Source organism: Oreochromis aureus, linkage group 3 (genome assembly GCF_013358895.1).
Source record: "Oreochromis aureus strain Israel breed Guangdong linkage group 3, ZZ_aureus, whole genome shotgun sequence".
Classification (NCBI taxonomy): Eukaryota; Metazoa; Chordata; class Actinopteri; order Cichliformes; family Cichlidae; genus Oreochromis; species Oreochromis aureus.
Genome location: NC_052944.1, coordinates 126344262 through 126366986, shown reverse-complemented (window position 1 = coordinate 126366986; position 22725 = coordinate 126344262). Strand labels below are relative to the sequence as shown.

Below are 22725 nucleotides of genomic sequence, written 5' to 3'. Positions count from 1 at the left end.
CTTTCGTCTACCGCAAAGGATTCTGGGAAACGCAGTTTTCTAATGAAAATACCTGTTAAGTGCTCCCTTTTAGCAGAAAATTAAATCTATAATTAACAGCTCTCACTAAACATATGACTATCACTTAAATCACTTACAAAATAACCAAAATATAAACTGCAATAAAGTTACAACATCCTCCCCCCCCGATGAACAATCTGTTCATCTAAAGCTCTAAGTTATACAACAACTGAATCGGTCTTCTTAACAGAGTCCCCATTGTCGTGCGAACTAAGCAAGTTCTAACAAGACCGTCTTGACCAGGAAACATTTTTTCAATTTTTCCAAGTTTCCACACTTGTCTGGGGAGGTTGTCATGCCCAATGACCCCTAGTTTTAGGGGTGTAGGCTTTGAAGCGTCACAGCAATGAGCTGACTTCAGCTCCAACAGATAGTCCCTTCTCCAGGTGTTCCAGAAGTTGGTCATGAGTTTCTGCCGGTATCTCCATCTCCGAGTAATGTCCTCTTTGTTAGGTGTTGGATGGTGTGTGTCCTTCGGGATTGACTTGGGTGGTAGAGATGTCAGTCGTTTGCCCAACAGAAAGTGGGCTGGAGTAAGTGGTCGCAGTTCATTTACCTCGTTGTGCACAAAGGTGAGAGGCCTAGAGTTCAGAGTAGCTTCGACTTCCGCCAACACAGTACACATTTCTTTAAAGTGGAGTGAAGCTCTACCTAACACCTTTTTTAGGCAGATTTTCACTGATCTGACAAGACGTTCCCAGAATCCACCCCACCAGGTGCTCTTTCTGCAATGAACTTCCAAGTAATTCCTCTTTCCAAGAAAAACTCCAGCAAATGTGGGTCTTTAATTGTCTTCCACAGCTCCTTCAAATCTTGGTCTGCTCTCTTAAATGTTCTGGCATTGTCAGAATAGATAACTCTGCATAGTCCTCTCCTGGCAATGAATCTCTTCAACGCTAGCAAAAATGTCTCAGTTGACTGATCTGACACAAGCTCTAAATGGACTGCTCGTGTCACAGCACAGGTAAATAGGACAATGTAGGATCTTTTCACAGAATCCTCTGTTTTCACATAAAGCGGCCCAGCAAAATCCACACCTGTAACTTCGAATGGTGGTGACTCGGATATTCGGTCCCTAGGCAAAGGTGCAGTTAGCTGATGCCCAGCCTTTGCGTTAAACCTCTTACACACAGTGCATCTGGTCACAATGCTCTTAACCAGCTGCCGAGCCCGGATGATCCAATATCTCTCTCTTATATGTACAAGAGTGTCCCTCACTCCTGAGTGCATCGCCCTTTTGTGACAGTCCTGTGTCAGCAGTTCTGAAAATCTGTGTTTGTTTGGAAGAATCCAAGGATGCTGCTCTCTGAATGTGAAGTCCGACTGCTGCAGCCTGCCTCCAACACTAAGCAGCTCATCTTCATCAAGGAATGGTTTCAGTTCCTGAATCTTACTGTCATTCATTATAGGCCTATCTTCAGTCTCTGGACCTCCTGGTGAAAACTGTGATGTTGTGCAACCTTAATCCAGTACTTCTCAGCATCAAGAAGCTCATTTGCTGTCAGCTCACCTTGCATCTTTGGTTGCATCGCTGTTTTTGCATTAGCTATGAATCTCCTAATCCATGCTGTCACTCTGAGCACTCTCTTCAGTTTGCTGTAACTCTCAAGCTTCAGTATTGGTTCACAGATGTCAGTGTCATTAGCAGCAAACTGCATGGCTATTTGATGACTGGATTTAAGTTCTACATTCATTTCATCTGAAATGTTTTGATCTTCAGACTCATGTATCTGATCTTCTGATGCAAGAAAACTGGGGCCATTCCACCATAGCTGGTTTTGTAGTAGGACCTCCACTGATTGTCCTCTTTCGGGCAGGTCAGCAGGATTAGCCTTCCCTGGGATGTGTGACCATGAAGACGGACTCGTAAGAGTCTGGATCTCAGTCACTCGTTTTGCAACAAACGGTTTCCACCTTTGTGCCGAACTGCAAATCCATTGCAAAATGATCATGGAGTCAGTCCACATTTTTATTTGGGCTTGCTCCATCTTCAGCGAGATGATCAAGTTGTTTGCCAATCTGGCCCCAATCATGGCTCCCATGAGTTCCAGACGTGACAACATCATTTTCTTTAGGGGAGCCACCCTGGCTTTAGATGCGACCAAGCTCATTGTCGTTTCTCCTTCTCGTGTTTTGCCTTGCAGATGGGCCACAGCACTGTATGCCCTTTCACTGGCATCACAAAACACATGTAATTCCAAGCCATCTTTGCTTTCTTGTTGCATGTTGATTTGGTACCACCTTGGTATGGCGAGCTGGTGTAACTGAGTGAGCTCTGAACACGATTGTTGCCATTCTTGTGCCAGATCTGGTGGCAATTCTTCATCCCAGGAGAGCCCCCTCTCCCACATTGCCTGGAACATGCACTTGACCCTAATGGTGAAGAGGTTCAGAAAACCAAGCGGGTCATAAATTCGTGCTGAGGACTGCAGCACGCTTCGTTTGGTTCCTTTCTTCTCTGTTAGAAGCCTCACTAGTGAACTAAGGTCAAAGGTGAAATCATCAGGCTCTGGCCTCCACACTAATCCAAGCACCTTTAATGCTACTCTATTCGTCTCAGGTGCCATCATGTAGTTTGTGGAGCTCTTCTCCCATTTCTGCCTCAGTTCAGCTGAGTTTGTCATCCATTTGCAAAGCTCCATACCAGCAGCCGCCAGTATTTCTTTGGCATTCGTCGTTATGTGATACCCCTCTTCCACTGACCGTGTACTTGAAATGAAGTCATCTACGTAAAGTGACTCCCTTATTGTATTCACCACTTGTGGTTGGCTTGTTTCATGTTGTTTTAGATGTCTTTGAATTGTCGCTGCAAGCAGAAACGGGCTTGGCGTAACTCCAAACACCACTCTCGTCATCCTCAGAATGCGCAGGTGATCATTCACTTCTCCTTTCGGTGCACCTGAGAACCACAGGAACCTGACTGCATCTCTGTCCCTTTCTGCAAGACGTATTTGCAGGAATGCTTGTTTTATGTCTGCCAGAAAGGCGATTTCGTGTTCCCTAAATCTAAGGAGAACACTGAGCAGATCTGGATTCAAATTTGGCCCCGTAAATAAGCAGTCATTCAGCGACAGACAGCCTTCTTCATGGGATGATGCATCAAAGACCACTCTTAATTTTGTGGTTGCTTTGTCTTCTCTTAGCACTGCATGGTGAGGCATATAATACATTACAGAGTCTGTGCCGCTGTTTGGTGTCACTTCCTCTGCAATGTTCTGGTCCAAGTAGTCCTCCACCACTTGATTATACCTGCTGAAGAGTGTGACATCCTTTTTAAATCTTTTACTCAGACCTTCCAGCCGTTTTTTGGCAACTCTGTAGTTGTCTGAGAGCTCTACCTTTTCTGGCTTCCATGGCAACTCCACCTGATATCGTCCATCCTTAAACATAGTCGTTCTCTCAAACATCTGCAGAGCCTCATCATCTTCTGGGTTCTCCATTTTCTCGTTTGTAATACCCAGAGACTCTATTTCCCAGAATGCTTTCAGTTGCTTGGAGAGGAGTTGCTCTTCCTCACACGGAATGAACATGCAGGTTGCCTCTGTAACAGTTGATGCAGAGACTGGCCCCTGAACAGACCATCCGAAGGAGCTCTCCAGTGCCACCAATGTTTCTGTAAGTCTCTCCACCCTTCCTGTCACGATCTGCCAATAGTAGTCAGCTCCTATGAGGACAGCAAGCTCTGGTTCCTCATTGGATCCTGGGAAGTCAGCCAGTTGTAGCCCTCTTTTCTTAAGCTCATGCTGGATCTGTTCACCAGGAACCTTCATTATTGCCAAACACAATACTCTGGCTAGGATCCATGATATTTTGTAGCATGACCTTCACTATGCCGCGCTGTGATCTTGTGGGAAAAGAGGACCCAAATGTGTGTAGTGTCAATGTCTCTTGCCTAATTACTGGTAAATTTAGGCTCTTCACCAACGTTTCATGTATGAAGCTTCTTTGGCTGCCTCCATCTAACAAGCAACGAGCTACCCTTCTGCCTGACGGGCCTTCAATCCACACCTTTGCAGTCTGTAACAACACAGTGTTCTGTTCACCTGGTTTCACTCTTACTGAATGAGGGAGCATGTAGGAGACCACTGCTTCTTCTGGTTGGGATGGGGCTTGTACATCCACCCTTTCACCACTGCACACAGCAACGTGATGTCTCCATCCACATTTCTCACAGGACACATTCTTGTTCTTACAGAATCTTGCAATTTGTTTCTGTCCCAAACACACAAGACATCTCCCCATTCTCTTTAACTTGTCCTTTCTTTGAAGCATGTCATTATTTGGGCAGTTTTCCGATTTATGATCGTCACACTCACAGAATATACAGGTGTTTTGTTTCTGGCTAGCTGTGTACAGGGCAGCAGTAGATTGTATGCTAGGCCTTTTAAACCTCACATCACTGAACGGTGGTTTGTACAGTTTATTTTCAGTTTTCTGTGGGTTGTACAACTTTGTCATTTGCAGCGCTCTTTCCCTGCTCTGAACCTCCTTCTGTAGGAATGTGACCATTTCCGACACTTTCCACTCTTCATCTCCATTTCTCTGACGGCTGTATTCAAGAGCTATATCATCTGGAATCATCTTTAGCAATATTGGGCATAACAAGCTTCCGTAGCTTTCTGACACTACACCCAATGACTCTAAACTTCTGATCTGAATTTCACATTCATCATACAGCTGCCTCAAAGCATGCACATCAGAGGATTTTTTTAACAGGGTTGAGGTTCAGCAGTTTTGACATGTGCGCACTGATTACTACATCCTTTCTTCCAAATCGGTTTTGCAGTAACTCAATTGCGTTGTCATAGTTTTCATCTGTCAACATCAGTCCTGTAACTGCTTTTGCTGCTTGGCCAGTGAGATAGGTTTTCAAATATGTAAACTTCTCTCTTTTGCATAGTGCATCATTGTGGTGAATAACAGCTTCATATTGACTCCAAAACTCCTGCCACAAACTGGCATCTCCATCATATTTGTGAATGATCAGCTTAGGAAGCTTTACCGATGTTCTCTGTGCCAATGAATGAGCAGAGCTAGCGTCACTCACCCTTTGATGCGCGGCTCATTCGTGGCAATCCTCATTTCTCTTAATTATGCGTCGTGCACGGCTCTTGGACAGGATGATGCGCTCCTTATATTCCTCTGCGCTGTCGATCTCCATTTCCAGGTCATCCAGAGCTGTTTTACGTTCTATTTCACTATCTAAGGCATACAAACTGAGCTCCTTTGCCGACAGCATTTCCAGTAATGTGCTCAGATCGTCAGAGTCCGGATCAGGTTTAGCCATTTCGGAGTCAATTTGATGTACAAGTCGTGTGGTAGCACCTCTTATCGTCTCGCGCTTTCTTTTTGTTCTTTCCATTTCTCTCTGATGCTCGTCATCCGCCACTCCCGCAGCTTCGGCGGCGGCTCCGCGTAAATCCTGTTCGGTCATTTCTCCCGGGTTTCGGCACCAAAAAATATTGTGGCGAATCCACTTAGCCAAAAAAATGGAACAGACATCTGTTGCAGAAATGATAGCCTTTATATAGGGCTTAAAAAAGGGATGTACAACAAATAAACTGCTCGACATCAGAGCAACATATAATGGCTTCCCGAAACTTTCTTTGCTAGCTAAAACCCAGAGTAACTTTCGTCTACTGCAAAGGATTCTGGGAAATGCAGTTTTCTAATGAAAATACCTGTTAAATGCTCCCTTTTAGCAGAAAATTAAATCTATAATTAACAGCTCTCACTAAACATATGACTAACACTTAAATCACATCCACCCAATGTATATACTATATATATATATATATATATATATAATGTTATTCCTCTACCCCCCTCCTTTTGCACATGTCGAGGAGCGTGTCAGGATACATTTCACTGTGTGTTATACTTGTATAACTATGCATGTGACAAATAAAGAACCTTGAACCTTGAAAATAACCAAAATGCTGTTATCAAACAATAAACTGCAATAAAGTTACAACAGCCGTATTGGTCCATTTGATCGACCTTTGTTTTTATTATTTATTTTATTTTATTTTCGGTTGTTACAGACGGGACAGACATGAGTGGGGGATAGGAAAGGGAGAAAGAAAGAGAGGAAGGAAAAGAAAAACAGAAGGGAAGAGGGACAGTGAGAAGGGGAAAAAAATCTCCTGGATCACCTGTTGAGAGAGAAAGAATAGAAAACAAGCAACAAAACAAAGCAACATACTAAACACAACACCATCGCATTAATCTAGCTAAGTGTAAACAGCAGTAAATACTAAATATTGAATGTTGTTTTGTAGCACGCAGGACAGACAGCGCACAGTGTGCTTTGAAGTAGCAGCCAAGAAAGGGTGTAGTTTAAGTCTACGAACAGTAAACACCCGTGTGCACACCTGTGTGGATCAGTGCGCTTGTAGTCAAATGGTTTACCCATGTAATGGTCTGCTAGAGGGTGTAGAGGGCCATAGCCCCGTCCCCCAGGGCATGAAGCAGGCATGGAGGAGATCCAGGCCCCAGACATCCAGAGGCCCCAGAGTGCGAGAGCCCAAGGCGGACCACCGGAGGGGCATCCATGCCACCCTCCTGGGAAGGGCTGAGGAGATCCCCAGATGAGGGGGTCACCCAGTAGCCACCGAGCAGAAGCCAGAGGGGGCTGCACTGGCGTGCCCGCCGGCTCTGCCTGCAGCCAGCTGTGCCAGAGTGAACTGAGCTGCAGGCCCAGCGGCTGGAGGCCTGAGGGCACCCCGCGCCCCGGAAGAGGCCCGACCGAGCAACAGGCGCCAGGCCCCGCCAAGTATCCACCGGGAGTGAGCTGGTACATACCTGAGCGCCCAGCCCCGGACACCAAGAACCACCAATGCACCGACCCCTGAGGGCATCAGTCACCTGCAGGGAGTGTGGTGAGGGGAGATAGGCCTCCACAGTTTGGAGGGCCTGGGAGTTCCCAGAGAGGTGGAGTCTAAGACCCGACCTGACATATGGACACAGACACAAACATGAATTCCCACCCTTATGCACACATATACAAACACTCAGCACTCACCCAACGTAAGGATTGACATAAATGGACTTGTACACACAATCACACTCCCCAAACATACTCTATGCCCCGGGTCCAGGTACCCTCGCCCCCAGAGGGGGAAACGGCACCCAGACCCAAGAGATGTTACCCTTTCCTCCGGGGTGGAGGCAAGCAGACTGCCCCAAGCAGCAGCAGGGAGGCCAATCTGACAGCCAACACCTCCTGTGTGGGTGGGTGTGGTGGAGCGGGAAGAGGGAGGCAGCCGGGGATGGGGAGGAAAAGAAGGGAGGGGACTGGGCCATTCTAACACATGGAGATGTTTTGTTTAAAAACCATTCCATTGTTGCCCTGGCTTTATGTTTAGGGTGGTTGTCCTGCTGGAAGGTGAACCTCTGCCCCAGTCTCAAGTCTTTTGCAGACTCCAAGAGGTTTTCTTCCAAGATTGCCCTGTATTTGGTTCTATCCATCTTCCCATCTACTCTGACCAGCTTCCCTGTCCCTGCTGATGAGAAGCACCCCCAGAGCATGATGCTGCCACCACCATATTTGACAGTGGGGATGGTGTGTCCAGAGTGATGTGCAGTGTTAGTTTTCTGCCACACATAGCGTTTTGCAACAGTTCAAAAAGTTCCATTTTGGTCTCATCTGACCAGAGCACCTTCTTCCACATGTTTGCTGTGTCCCCCACATTTCCTGTGGCAAACTGCAAACGGGACTTCTTACGGTTTTGTTTTAACAATGGCTTTCTTCTTGCTACTCTACCATGACGGCCAACTTTGTGCAGTGCACGACTAATAGTTGTCCTATCGACAGATTCCCCCACGTAAGCTGTAGATCTCTGCAGCTAGTCCAGTCACCATGGGCCTCTTGGCTGCATTTCTGATCAGTGCTCTCCTTGTTCGGCCTGTGAGTTTAGGTGGACGGCCTTGTCTTGGTAGGTTTACAGTTGTGCCATACTCCTTCCATTTCTGAATGATGGCTTGAACAGTGCTCCGTGGGATGTTCAAGGCTGGGAAATCTTTTTGTAGCCTAAGCCTGCTTTAAATTTCTCAATAACTTTATCCCTGACCTGTCTGGTGTGTTCTTTGGACTTCATGGTGTTGTTGCTCCCAATATTCTCTTAGGCTACATTCACACTGCAGGCGAAAGTGCATCAAATCCGATTTTTTTGACCCTATGCGACCCATATCCGATCATGGTATGACAGTGTGAACGGCACAAATCCGATATTTTCAAATCCGGTCTGGGTCACTTTCGTATGTGGTACTGAATCCGATACATATCCGATGTTTTAGAAAGCGACTGCTGTTTGAATGGTCAAGTCGCATTAAATCCGTCTTTTACGTCACTGACACAAGACAGACACCAATTTTCAGCTCCGGAGAAGCACCTGATAAGACATTGTGAATGCTTCCTGGCCATCCAGCGTAGATGGCAGTGAAACTGTTGGGAAGACAACGTTGGAAAAACGTGAACATTTTATTTATACTGTATAATCTGCAGATTCTGACAGAAATCTGCAACTACCCTTTGAAGCACCACTCCTCTCTAAAACAGCAATAAGGATAATTATTAGGTTATTTACATTATTATGTAAATAACAAAATAACTTAAAGCAAAAATTGGGAAACGTAAAGTCCGAAGTCTTTATATTAAGGGCAAAACAAAGGGGGGCCTAGTGAAAAAAGTTTGGGAACCACTGATATACGCTGTGTTTTTTCCTGAATACTTTCATCAGGTTTACTGTCTAAGGACAGTGCTAGCAAACACAAAAATAAAACAAAACAAAAAACACCCCTTTCGTGTTGGTGGAAAAATGTAGAATTTCGACCAATCAAAAAAATGATATGGCAACATGGTATTTGGTTATTTAGGAAGAGGGGGAAGCTTTAGGAGTGACGGAGAGAGAGAGAGACAGGGAGAGAAAGAAAGAACGAGAGCAGAAAAAAGAAAGAGAGCAAGTTTTGAGATGTGAGAGATTTGTGACATTTAGCGTGTTTGGAGTGTGTAGTTAGTGTGTTGTCTTATGTAGTTAAAGTGTAGTGTAGTGGATAGTTTTGTATTGTGCGTCAGAACAATGAGGTGACTGCTGAATATTACAGGTGCTGCCAAAAAGCCACCAAAGGCACATTACATTGTAAACGCTGTCTCCAGGTAGAAAACAGGAGGAGTGATACATCTCCTGTTGTCAGACCTGTAGGTATCAGGCTGTGATGTTCTCCTTTTTAGTGGACAGAAATTATTTTTTGGAGTGGCACAAATAATTTGTGTGACATCTTATTTGATGCACAACACCTGTTTGTTATGTAAATAGTTTGAAATGGTTATTTTAAAAAAAGGTAAAAGGTAAATGGCTGCAAATAACTTTGTTTGCAAAACTTGTGCATGTGATTTAAAAATTTACAATTTATATTTCCATTTAAAGTTAAGAAATATGATTCAATAAACATGTCCGTGGTTGTTACAGTAAAAAATTATAACTTTTTCTACTCAAATTCTATGTTGGTTTTTTTTTTTTGTCTGATTTTACAGGGAGTGCAGAATTATTAGGCAAGTTGTATTTTTGAGGAATAATTTTATTATTGAACAACAACCATGTTCTCAATGAACCCAAAAAACTCATTAATATCAAAGCTGAATGTTTTTGGAAGTAGTTTTAGTTTTAGCTATTTTAGGGGATATCTGTGTGTGCAGGTGACTATTACTGTGCATAATTATTAGGCAACTTAACAAAAACAAATATATACCCATTTCAATGATTTATTTTACCAGTGAAACCAATATAACAACTCCACATTCACAAATATACATTTCTGACATTCAAAAACAAAACAAAAACAAATCAGCGACCAATATAGCCACCTTTCTTTGCAAGGACACTCAAAAGCCTGCCATCCATGGATTCTGTCAGTGTTTTGATCTGTTCACCATCAACATTACGTGCAGCAGCAACCACAGCCTCCCAGACACTGTTCAGAGAGGTGTACTGTTTTCCCTCCTTGTAAATCTCACATTTGATGATGGACCACAGGTTCTCAATGGGGTTCAGATCAGGTGAACAAGGAGGCCATGTCATTAGTTTTCTTCTTTTATACCCTTTCTTGCCAGCCACGCTGTGGAGTACTTGGACGCGTGTGATGGAGCATTGTCCTGCATGAAAATCATGTTTTTCTTGAAGGATGCAGACTTCTTCCTGTACCACTGCTTGAAGAAGGTGTCTTCCAGAAACTGGCAGTAGGACTGGGAGTTGAGCTTGACTCCATCCTCAACCCGAAAAGGCCCCACAAGCTCATCTTTGATGATACCAGCCCAAACCAGTACTCCACCTCCACCTTGCTGGCGTCTGAGTCGGACTGGAGCTCTCTGCCCTTTACCAATCCAGCCACGGGCCCATCCATCTGGCCCATCAAGACTCACTCTCATTTCATCGGTCCATAAAACCTTAGAAAAATCAATCTTGAGATATTTCTTGGCCCAGTCTTGACGTTTCAGCTTGTGTGTCTTGTTCAGTGGTGGTCGTCTTTCAGCCTTTCTTACCTTGGCCATGTCTCTGAGTATTGCACACCTTGTGCTTTTGGGCACTCCAGTGATGTTGCAGCTCTGAAATATGGCCAAACTGGTGGCAAGTGGCATCTTGGCAGCTGCACGCTTGACTTTTCTCAGTTCATGGGCAGTTATTTTGCGCCTTGGTTTTTCCACACGCTTCTTGCGACCCTGTTGACTCTTTTGAATGAAACGCTTGATTGTTCGATGATCACGCTTCAGAAGCTTTGCAATTTTAAGACTGCTGCATCCTCTGCAAGATATCTCACTATTTTTGACTTTTCTGAGCCTGTCAAGTCCTTCTTTTGACCCATTTTGCCAAAGGAAAGGAAGTTGCCTAATAATTATGCACACCTAATATAGGGTGTTGATGTCATTAGACCACACCCCTTCTCATTACAGAGATGCACATCACCTAATATGCTTAATTGGTAGTAGGCTTTCGAGCCTATACAGCTTGGAGTAAGACAACATGCATGAAGAGGATGATGTGGACAAAATACTCATTTGCCTAATAATTCTGCACTCCCTGTAGATCGATTGTGTTAATACAGTATATCAAAATAAAAACATGACTGTAAATTCAGACAAGTGAGGTTGTGCTGAAAAGACGGATACCAAACAAGACAAAGTAAATAGTTTTTTAAAGGTGAAATGTAGAGGTAAAATCAAAAATAGTCAAAAATGGCCAATTATACCCTGGACCCCAGAGGGTAATTAATTACTTTTAGTAATGAGTTAGAAGAATCTTCTGAGTTACTTTTTTGAAGAAGTAACTAGTAACTATAATTAATTAGTAACTTACGTCACTTACCCTTAAGTAACACTGCTACTAATATCATTAGCCTTAAAGATAAAAGTAAATCCCAATACTAATCCAGTATGGAAATCAAAATCTTGATGATGTATATTTTTTGATTTGACAAAGACTTTATACCGGATGCCCTCCTTGATGCAACTCTCCCCATTAATCTGGGACTGGCACTTGTAGTACACTGGTGCCAAGCATGTCATCGTTGTGGCTTGGTTCTTCTTTCAGTTGACCAGTAGTGCCAAAATTACAAATATTCAGTCTCAGAGTGATGCTGAAAAATGTGTTTTTAGCATTTTCTTTTAACTTTGAGGTTGGACTACTGTCGGAAATAAGGCAGATGAGTGCTTACAAATGTTTCTTATTGAACTGAGTGCAGACGTACCTGTTGTTCCTAGTTTTACCAAAAGCAGATTTCAGTTGGTAAACAAATGTGTTATCTGTTATGTCACATCATAAATAAGGCTTAACTGAATCAGATGAATGGATGGCACTGTATTTGGGAAAAAAAAGAAAAGAAAGAAGAATGTTGTGTTTTGTGTGTCTGCAGTCTGTCAGGCTGTCTGATCACAGAGGAAGGCTGTACTTCTCTGGCCTCAGCTCTGAGCTCCAACCCCTCCCATCTGAGAGAGCTGGACCTGAGCTACAATCATCCAGGAGACTCAGGAATGAAGCTGCTGTCGGCTGGACTGAAGGATCCAGGCTGGAGACTGGACACTCTCAGGTATGTTGAGAATGTCTGATAGAGGAGGAAGAGCTGGAAAAAATTTCCTGTGTCCTTCACTCACTTCCTGTTTGTTTAATGCAGATGAGACATGAACCATCACATACAGGAACAGTTTTCGTACACCTGGAAGAAAAAAAATAAATAAATAAATAATATATATATATATATATATATATATATATATATATATATATATATATATATATATATATATATATATATATATATATATATATATATATATATATATATAAACATATATATATATATAAACATATATATATATATAAACATATATATATATATATATATACATATATACATATATATATACATATATATATATATACATATATACATATATATATACATATATACATATACATATATACATATATATATACATAAACTTAACACCCAGCACGCCCCTGCGGGCGGTTTATCCTTCAAGCTCGGGTCCTCTACCAGAGGCCTGGGAGCTTGAGGGTCCTGCGCAGTATCTTAGCTGTTCCCAGGACTGCGCTCTTCTGGACAGAGATCTCCGATGTTGTTCCCGGGATCTGCTGGAGCCACTCGCCTAGCTTGGGAGTCACTGCACCTAGTGCTCCGATTACCACGGGGACCACCGTTACCTTCACCCTCCACATCCTCTCGAGCTCTTCTCTGAGCCCCTGGACTGTGGTGCTGACACTCACCAGTCCCCGGCCCCCTTCCTTCCGCTTAGCGTACAGCCTCAGGGTGCTGGACTTGGGGTGAAACCCTCCATGCATGGTAAGGAGCTTTCTTGTCTTTATGTCAGTGGCTTCTATCTCCTCCTTTGGCCAGCCTATTACCCCAGCAGGGTACCTGATCACGGGCAGGGCGTAGGTGTTGATGGCCCGGATCTTGTTCTTACCGTTCAGCTGACTCCTCAGGACTTGCCTGACCCTCTGCAGGTACTTGGTGGTTGCAGCTTTCCTAGCGGTCTCTTCATGGTTCCCATTCGCCATGCGGGATCCCCAGGTACTTGTAACTGTCCTCTATGTCTGCAATGTTGCCTTCTGGTAGTTCAATCCCCTCAGTTCTGACTACCTTCCCTCTCTTTGTTACCATCCGACTACACTTCTCCAGTCCGAATGACATTCCAATGTCATTGCTGTATAGCCTGGTAGTGTGTATCAGTGAATCGATGTCTCATTCACTCTTGGCATACAGCTTGATGTCATCCATGTACAGGAGGTGGCTGACAACTGCTCCGTTCCGTGAGTCGGTATCCGTAGCCAGTCTTGTTAATGATCTCACTGAGGGGTTCAGGCCTATGCAGAACAGCAGTGGGGACAGAGTATCTCCTTGGTAGATCCCGCACTTGATGGTGACTTGTGCTATGGGCTTGGAGTTGGCCTCTAGTGTTGTGTGCCACATCACAATTGAGTTCCTGATGAAGGCTCTTAGGGTCCTGTTGATCTTATACAATTCTAGGCATTCCAGTATCCAGCTGTGGGGCATTGAGTCATAGGCCTTCTTGTAATCAATCCAGGCTGTGCACAGGTTGGTCAGTCTGGTCTTGCAGTCTCGGCTGACTGTTCTGTCTACCAGTAGCTGGTGTTTTGCGCCTCTGGTATTCTTGCCAATCCCTTTCTGTGCCCCGCTCATGTATTGACCCATGTGCCTGTTCATCTTCGCCGATATGATGCCTGACAGGAGCTTCCATGTAGTACTGAGGCAGGTTATTGGTCGGTAGTTGGATGGGACCGGTCCTTCTGGGGGTCCTTGGGGATCAGGACCGTCCGACCTTGGTTAGCCATTCTGGGTGTCTCTCGTTAACTAGCAGCTGGTTCATTTGTGCTGCCAGACGCTCGTGGAGTGCAGTCAGCTTCTTCAGCCAGTAGGCGTGAACCATGTCGGGGCCTGGTGCTGTCCAATTCTTCATACTGGAGACCCTTTCTTGGATGTCTGCCACTGTGATGGTTACTGGACCCTGTTCAGGGAGGTCGCTATGGTCTGCCCTCAGATCCACTAGCCACTGAGCATTGCCGTTATGGGTTGTGTCTTTCTCCCATATGCTCTTCCAGTATTGCTCCGTCTCCAGCCTTGGTGGTGCTGTTCTGTTATTATTGTTCCTTGCCACTGAGAGTACACCTTTGCTGGTTCTGTGGAGAACAGCTGGTTTATTCTCCTGCCTTCTATCTCTCTGGTGTACCTCCTCAAGCGGCTGGCCAAGGCTGTGAGTCTTTGCTTGGCAGTTTCCAAGGCCTCAGGTATGGACAGCTTGTTGTATTTCTTATGCACCTTCTTTGTCGCGCCTTTCTGCAACTCCGTTAGTTGGCTAACCTCCCTTCGTGCTACTTTGATCTTGCCCTCTAGCCTCCTTCTCCATGGGGGTACTGCCCCTTGTGGCTGTTCAACTTGTAGCCAAGCATCTCACTGATCACTGCTGCCGTAGTGTAGATCAGCTTGTTAGTGTCGGTAATCGTGGTTGTAGGTATCATCCGTAGTGCTGCATTAACATCATCTAGCAGACCTTCTGAGGGTACTTCACGTAATCTTGGTAACCGGCTACGGGGGATCCAGGTTTCAAGCTTGGCCATGATCCTATCTTTCAGGTCAGTTCCTCTCGCACTCAACGATCCTTCTCCTATCGCACTTGGGGCTATGTACCCAATCTCGGGTGGGGTGATGATATCTCCCCTGACCTGGCGTCCTGACTCCTCCTTGCCGTAGCATTTATGTTGTACCTCGTCAATCTCTAGCTGTGAGAGCAGTCCCTTCTTTCGAATGTTGGAACACTGAGCTACTAGTTATATATATATATATATATATATGTTGGGTCTGTTCCCACAAACCCCGCTAATTCTAGAGACTTATTCATCATGAATGAAAACAAGACAGTCAGCGATCGATCGATTACTTGCGCAAGGGAGGCCTCCTCTGTGTCCAGCACGAAAATGACCCCCAAATCCGGCCTCCTCTCGCTGGCTTTTATTGAGAGACAGTTCACACAAAACACAGCAAAGCAACGTCCACATGGTTCTAAGGCACTGTATGTATATGTGTGAACTTCTGTATATAAGTAAGAGTGTGTGTGTGTGTGTGTGTGTGTGTGTGTGTGAGACCTCCTGCTGACCAAAGGGTCGTAAAAGCAGGAAGCTTACAACAGAAGAAACAGATCTTTCAGATAGGATGTATCTACAATAAAACCCTCCCCCAACACAAAGTGGTTAGAGGTGCTCAGGATCAAAAGAATGGCTTTGATAATACTGCTTGAACTAAGACTGTACAAATTTAAGAAACACAATGGCAATATTCAACAATTAGACCTAACATTTCCCCCCTTTTTGTCATTGTATATACTTAAATTTCAACTTATGCACCCTTTGTTTGGACAGTGTCAGTGTAGATTTCATTCATACACAACTCCTCTTCATTCACCTTCTATCGATGCAAAAGTTCACAGTTAATACATGTAAGCAGTTAACCTGCTTCTCATTGATCTCATACACAGTAAACTACATCCTATACGTAAGCGAATCAGTGTCAACAGTCCAAAAACAGGAATTAATATTTTCAAAAGAAGATGCCACCAAGGACCAGACATTCACCAAGCTCTCCAGCCTTGTGGTGCATCTATTCCTGTCGTGCGATTCATTGTATTCCTGCAAGTAAACAACTGAATGTAACAGTCAAACAAGAAGAATCAACATTCTCAAAAATCATATGTCACTACAATACAACTGTATACAGACATAGACATTCAAACACATCAGTTGACTTTATTGTTTGTCCATGTGGCTCTCAGCTAACTTCAAAGCTGTAGCCTGGTCAACACCCTTCTTTATGACTCCTATCAACACCCCCAGATCTTCTCACTATAGGCATCCTGTGGGGGTTAGAGTCAACTGGTGAATTATCTGCATTTACAACTCTTCTCCTGTCCTGTTGTCACCACAGGAAAAGCTTTGTAAAGGAAATTGGATCAAGCTGTTTTGATCTTCTTGGCTCACAACCTCAACCAGCTTAGAAGTGTTCATGATGTAAATGTAGACAAAAGGCTTCTCTGTTTGCATCCTTCTTGCAGAGGACACAAAGAATAGGTGACGTTGCTCAGATTTCATGGTAAATCTCCAACTTGGACTAATCCATTGCCCTTCATACACATAAGCAACTGGCCTATTTCCAGTTCATTTAGCTGTTCAATGTCCTGCAGCAAGTCAGATACTTTGAGTCGGACTAGCAGGTCTGTCGTACCAGAGCAGTTCACCTTCCCAGCTACTGGTGAATCAATCGTCCATTCAGGTTCAGAAGTTGAAAAGTTGGCAATGTTCCAAGTATGTTTACTCCTGGATGTGTTGCTACGGCAACCAACAAACTGTCTCACTCTCAGTGATGCTATATGGCCACAGTCCAGAAGAATGTGTAGACAGTGGCCTCACAAGCATAACCACTGGTCTCGTTTTTTATGTGAGTGGTTGTGTTCACAAACTGCCACCAATAGTTAGTTGAAAACCCCATGCGGGTACTGAGTGTGGTTTGCTCTGTCCCAGTGCGCTCCTGTCATCCCACTCTGGGTCCACAGGCACAAGAAGGCGCACAGCACATTCCCAGCCATTCTGATGAGTACCTGTGGCTCAGTTGGTTTCTTCACCGGATTGAGACGAGGGGCCCTGGAGGCTTCCCCCCCCCTTTGTACCCGGTCTTCCTGCCACTTACCCCGAGCTGGCCTGGATGTGTGTCACCTTCTTGCAGTGCGCTTGATGTATCCAAGTAATCCTTTCAGCAATCTTCACTGCTGTGGTCGTCGTCAGCAGCATCCAATATGGACCTTCCCACCGTGGACTGGACCAGCACTTCCTCTCCATGGGCTTGTCAACATCCAATCTCCAGACTTCAGACTCTGCTCCTGTAGAGAACAGAATCATCTGGCAGATCATTTGTTCTCAAGACTTCTTTATTTTTACACATTTTAAGCATCTCATCTGCTAATATGCTCTCTCTTCTGCTCTTCTATCATCACTACAGAAGACTAGAACTCTAAATGCTCTAACATATATAATCTCAACGAGTCAGACCATTCTCTGTTGGAGTAATCCTCATGTACATTCATATACATCTTAACTAATTCTATACAGTTTAACCATGTCCTGCGTGTCTCTTCCTAAGTCTTAACTTTACTGTTCCATTAGTTCTTTCTATCAACCCTGCACTTTGTGGGTGATATAAACAATGATGTTTTTGTGTTATCCCTAAATGTTGTGCCATTAATCCAATCACTTCATTTACAAAACGTGGACCATTATCACTATAAATGGTCTCGGGAATCCCGTGTTCCAAATGATATTCTTACATATTGCTTTGGCAACCGAAATGGCATCTGCTTCCCTAGTTGGGACGATTTCTACCCACTTTGAAAAAGAACACACTATCACTAAACAGTACTCATAGTTATTACAGTTGGACAGCTCTATAGTCCATGTGAGTAACTTGAAATGGGTGACTGGGTCTGGGGAATTTCCCTCTCTTAGGTCTCAAATTACCCCGAGAATTGTGCTTGCAACATATCATACATGACCTGCAAAACTTTATTTTTTTTAAGGGTATTTAATCTTAAAGTATAAACTTACTCATTATCTCCCTCCTGTTGCGACATGGCAAAGCCCATGGCGCAAAATAGCAGCAGTCTTATACAAATTCTAAGGCAGTATTGGTTTATCACACAGATAATAAACACCATCCTGCAAGCTCGCTCCTACTGTAAATCACAACTGTTTCCCTGCAGTAGATGAGTGGCCCTGCATGTCTACCAGTGCATCCCGCATAATAGCCAACGTCTGCTGGCGTTGCACTGCTAAAACGTTAACACCATGTTCTCCTAAAGTTGCCTCTTTCGCGATCTCATCTGCAAAAGCATCCCCTAATGCAACTGGATCTTTCCCTCACATGTGTGCTACACATTTACAAACGGCAATCCTACTGGGTAAAAACTCTGCCTCCAGCAGATTTTGCAAGAGTTTGGGATGTTCTACAGGTTTCCCTGTAGAGGCTGTCACACCTCATCTCACCCACTGTACCACGAAGAAATGTAATGTAGCAAATGCATACTGGCTATCAGTGTATATCGTCACATCTTATTTCTCTGCAGAATTAGACACTTCCGTTAAAGCTAGCATCTCTGCTACTCAAGCAAATATAAAACATGCTAGTTGTCCTGCACAGATAACTTTCTCACTATCTACTACAGTAAACCCGTTTTAGTTTGTCCCTCTACTGTTGTAAAACTCAACCACCAACAAACCAAACCTTTCCCTCACCAAGTGGCACATCTATTAAGTCATCCCTCGGCTTACACTCCTTCTCTACGTGGTCTTTACACTCATGAGAAGTGCCCTCTTCTTTCGTTGGCAAAAGGTTTGACGGATTCAGAATTGTGCATCACTTTTTGGTAATATGTGGTTGTGAGAGTAACAGTAACATTAAAGACAAATGTCTTGTAGGTGACAGAAATGTAATTTTAGTCTGCAGTAGTCTGTTAGTTATTTCACAGTCACCTGGCATTTGTGCTGTTCACAGAACCACAAGTCCATCGCTGGACCTCCTCTGCGCTGTCACTTATGGAGCCTGGCACGCTCCCTCGAATCCTCATGATTCAACGTTGCTGAAGATTTTAAAGGCAGAGCACGTCGTACACCTTAGTTGTCTTCCTCAACGTCAACGTCGAAACTCTTTCATTTTATTTTAAGATTTTGCTGTGCAGAGTCTCCTCATGACGATCTCCTGGAAGCTCAGTAGCACAGCTCTCTGTGCTGAAGGCGATCTCTGATCCTTCTGAAGCCTCTCTCCAGGCCTCAGCTTCCGTCTTGTGGACGATCCTCTCAGTCACTTCTCTCGTCATGGCATCTCACGACATCTGCAAATTAAAATGACACTCCTCTTGCCACATGGCTTCCGCCACGTGTCAACTCCCCAATGAGACATGTACAAGAATGTTGCACAGTCTCCTAAAACAATCTCCAGGGTTTGTCCTTGGAGCAGCTTCACTCCAAGCTGTAACCCTGTGTAAAAACATTAGTCAGCAATTAAATGTTTAGCTTGTCTAACTCTCAGCTCCACCTGGAGCCTGTATCCTGGAAGACAAATCTGTTAAATCAAACTTCACATTTTCAACCGGCTATAGATCATATGAGTAATAAAGTATTCAGCATAAAAGACAAATATCATGTGCAGGTTTTCTCCAATCATTAAATCACTATTATTATTCTCATAATTTGTCCCAAATCATGAATCATCCCAATTTATTCCACAATTTAATCGGTGACTTTCCTTAAGCAATGTCACTCCACTCATTTTATCACTGTGAGCTCAATAGTGGCCAGCTAATGAGCCCCATATTCAACTATTCTGTAACCACTGCACATTTGTTCAATTGTCACTTGTCTGTCTGTGCTGAATCCTTTACAAGCACTCTTAAAGAAAAACAAACATTAGCCAAACACACGTTCATCTTGGTGGTCAGGCGTCGGCCATCCAGATTCCAGAGATCAAGAAGGTCATAAAGTTAACACTCCGCTGTAAAAAGAAGTAACACTGGTTTCAAACACAGTGTCACACTGTATTCACTTCTCCCTTGTAACATTCATATTTTCTCCACAACACAGTGTAATTTCATCATCAACACACAGCCTGTAACCACAGTTTTCTTCACACAAAATCTCAGTAATCCTGTGGTAGAAAAAACACATTAAATTGTGTCCTGCTATAAATCACATGATCAAATCACATGATTAACCATCTGCTGTGAAAAGAAAGGTAAATGTTAGCGCTGCGCATTTGTATACACTCTTTCAAACAGTAATCTCTGTGAGCAACACAAAGTAGTTAATAACACACCCATGGTGAATTCACAGACAATTTTAAACTAAAAAGGTTAAATTTTCAGAGTTCACATAGTCATGTGACCCAAGTTTCCTCCTGTGGTCTCCTTCTGTTCCTGCAACAGAGACACACACAGAGATGCATCCACACCTTTGTCAGGTGGGGGTTAATTTCACACAATGGTGTTAAGTCAGTCAGTCAATTTTTCCACTCATTTTTTATTTGCTGACAGTAGAAGCTCTCGTGACGCAATAAGTTTCTACTGCCAGCAATGACGTCAATTCAAAAAAAGAAAAAAATAATTTAGACTGGATTACGTCGCTGAATCCTTTTTGGCAGGGACTTGTTTTCTGATTGTCCCAAATAAGTGGCTTTCTCCCAAGCCCATTTTAATCTTTTGGAGAAACTCACTTTTGCAACAGTTTTCTCGACGACGAGTCGTATAGCGCTTCTGTTCTAATCATGCAGATCTGCTCAAACAGAGATCATCAACTGAAACCTTCAGTGCACCATGAAAGTAACAAAATAAAAATAAAATAAAGAAAATAAAGGAAAGCAAAGGAAAGAAAGACCTTGTTTAAGTCATGACATGTGTTCTTCATGCCAGGGGGATAAATCGTAACAACCCATTTGGCAGGCTCAACTTAGTAACAAAAGACAAATCAACAGCTAGATCAATCTCAAACATTCATCCAATCAGTCACACACACAACATACAGCATAACCCTGTTGTCTCATCACATAATAAGTTTCTTCTCATGTAACCAAAAAAATGTTTGCCGTGGTAAAACTTCTTCATACACCAGAAACTCACAATCAGCTCACTCATTTAAAACCCCTCATCAGCATTCTGTTTTCCTCTATGATGCAGTCATCTGTCCTCCTATAATATTCAGTCCACTAGTCTATGTATCACTTTCATCTTACTAGTGACTTGGACAAGATGACAAACAGAATCTCATGCTTAAGATGCTGTCTGGTCTTCATGAGTATCATTTATTGTGTATGCATGTAGGGTTAGTATGGTTGATGCATTTTCTGTATGTTTTGTGTTCCTCTCATCACATTTCATTATTCTCATCACTGCTTAAAACCACACACATCTCTCTCTCTCTCTTTTTAAACTGTTCTTCTCTCCAAAACAGAAAGTAGCATTATAGCTGTTTCAGGCTGAGAAACACCAAACACTCTTCGTGCTATCATTCACCACACAACTTATGTTATTTCTTTGTCCGCTGGGCAGGTGACCTGCAGAATCACGTCTGCCCCAGCTGGATACCTTTTCACACACACCGTGACGTCAGACACGCTCACACTCACTTCTGCTTAGAGCACAATTTCACTTCATTCATCAACGATCCACACACCACGTGCTGCCCAATAAAACTTTGCAGTGTATTTCATCCTCTTTCAAGGCAGACTTAAACACCATATGTTTTTTTTTTTCTGTTGTGTCAGGGATGGATATGTGGTTGCAACGTTTATGTTCACTTTCTTTCCTTTCTGTCTCCTCTCCTGCCTAGTCTGTTTTGGACTCAACGCTGCTCCTAATGCCTCTCCATACTCAGCCTTTAGTCTCTCCTCCACCTCTGCCTCTCACGCTCTTCTCTGGCTCTTTTGAGCCTGCTCCAGCCACAACTTAGCGACTGCTAACTGCAATTCCTTCCTCTGCTTAGCTGTCCCTGTTTTACCTGCTGCACTTACAGTTATTCTTTCTACAAGCATTTTACACTGAACTTCCACTAATATCCTTCAAATACACCAACAACCTACATACTGCATGCTGCCCGTGAATATTTCTCCATAAATTTTACATCCCCTTCTAAGGCAGCCTTACATTTTTTATTCTCACACAAGACAACAATCAGCCACACTCACGCAGACCACGTCTGGCCCGCACACACACAACATAGGCCTATCGCTTGCGTCTACGCACAGCTAGCGCGCGCTGTTGAAAACTCTCAAACGCCCCAAATGGCGGAGAATTCAACCGTCGGACACTCTCCAAACGCCCCAAATGGCGGAGATTCCAACTGTCGGACACTCTCCAAACGCCCCAAATGGCGGAGATTCCGAACACTCCTCACGGCGGAGCTACCGAACCTAGGTTATCTCCACGCCCCTGCGGGCGGAGAAGCCTGCGTCTCTCTCACGCGGCTAGCGCGCTCCGTACCTGCGATCAACGCAGGGTCACGTAGCCGCTCTCTAAGGCCTTCTGTACTTACTGTTCGTGTTGTTTCCGTTCATGGGAAGAGTCTCTGTATCCCGTCAATCGCCATCCATCCCGAGGGGAGTTCAGACGCAAATTATCCGGCCTGGTGACAAACAAAGCACCAGGACTTTCCGTCCATCATCCCAGACGTTGCGGTGGCGTCCTCTCCCTCTCCCCGCGGTGGATGCGATGTGTTAGGATCCGGCTCGGAGGACCAAATAAATGTTGGGTCTGTTCCCACAAACCCCGCTAATTCTAGAGACTTATTCATCATGAATGAAAACAAGACAGTCAGCGATCGATCGATTACTTGCGCAAGGGAGGCCTCCTCTGTGTCCAGCACGAAAATGACCCCGATGAGGGCCTCCTCTCGCTGGCTTTTATTGAGAGACAGTTCACACAAAACACAGCAAAGCAACGCCCACATGGTTCTAAGGCACTGTATGTATATGTGTGAACTTCTGTATATAAGTAAGAGTGTGTGTGTGTGTGTGTGTGTGTGTGTGTGTGAGACCTCCTGCTGA

The 22725-nt window shown here is 44.0% G+C and overlaps 1 protein-coding gene across 1 annotated transcript in view; it reads left to right on the top strand.

The window, feature by feature from the left end:
- Window positions 1-22725, top strand: part of LOC120438051 (NLR family CARD domain-containing protein 3-like) — a 39452-nt gene that overhangs the window by 14218 nt on the left and 2509 nt on the right. The window contains exons 7-9 of the mRNA XM_039608510.1: window positions 11968-12145; window positions 13905-13908; window positions 16541-16585. Coding sequence (XP_039464444.1) covers window positions 11968-12145; window positions 13905-13908; window positions 16541-16585 — 227 coding nt within the window. The remainder of the gene's footprint in view (window positions 1-11967; window positions 12146-13904; window positions 13909-16540; window positions 16586-22725) is intronic.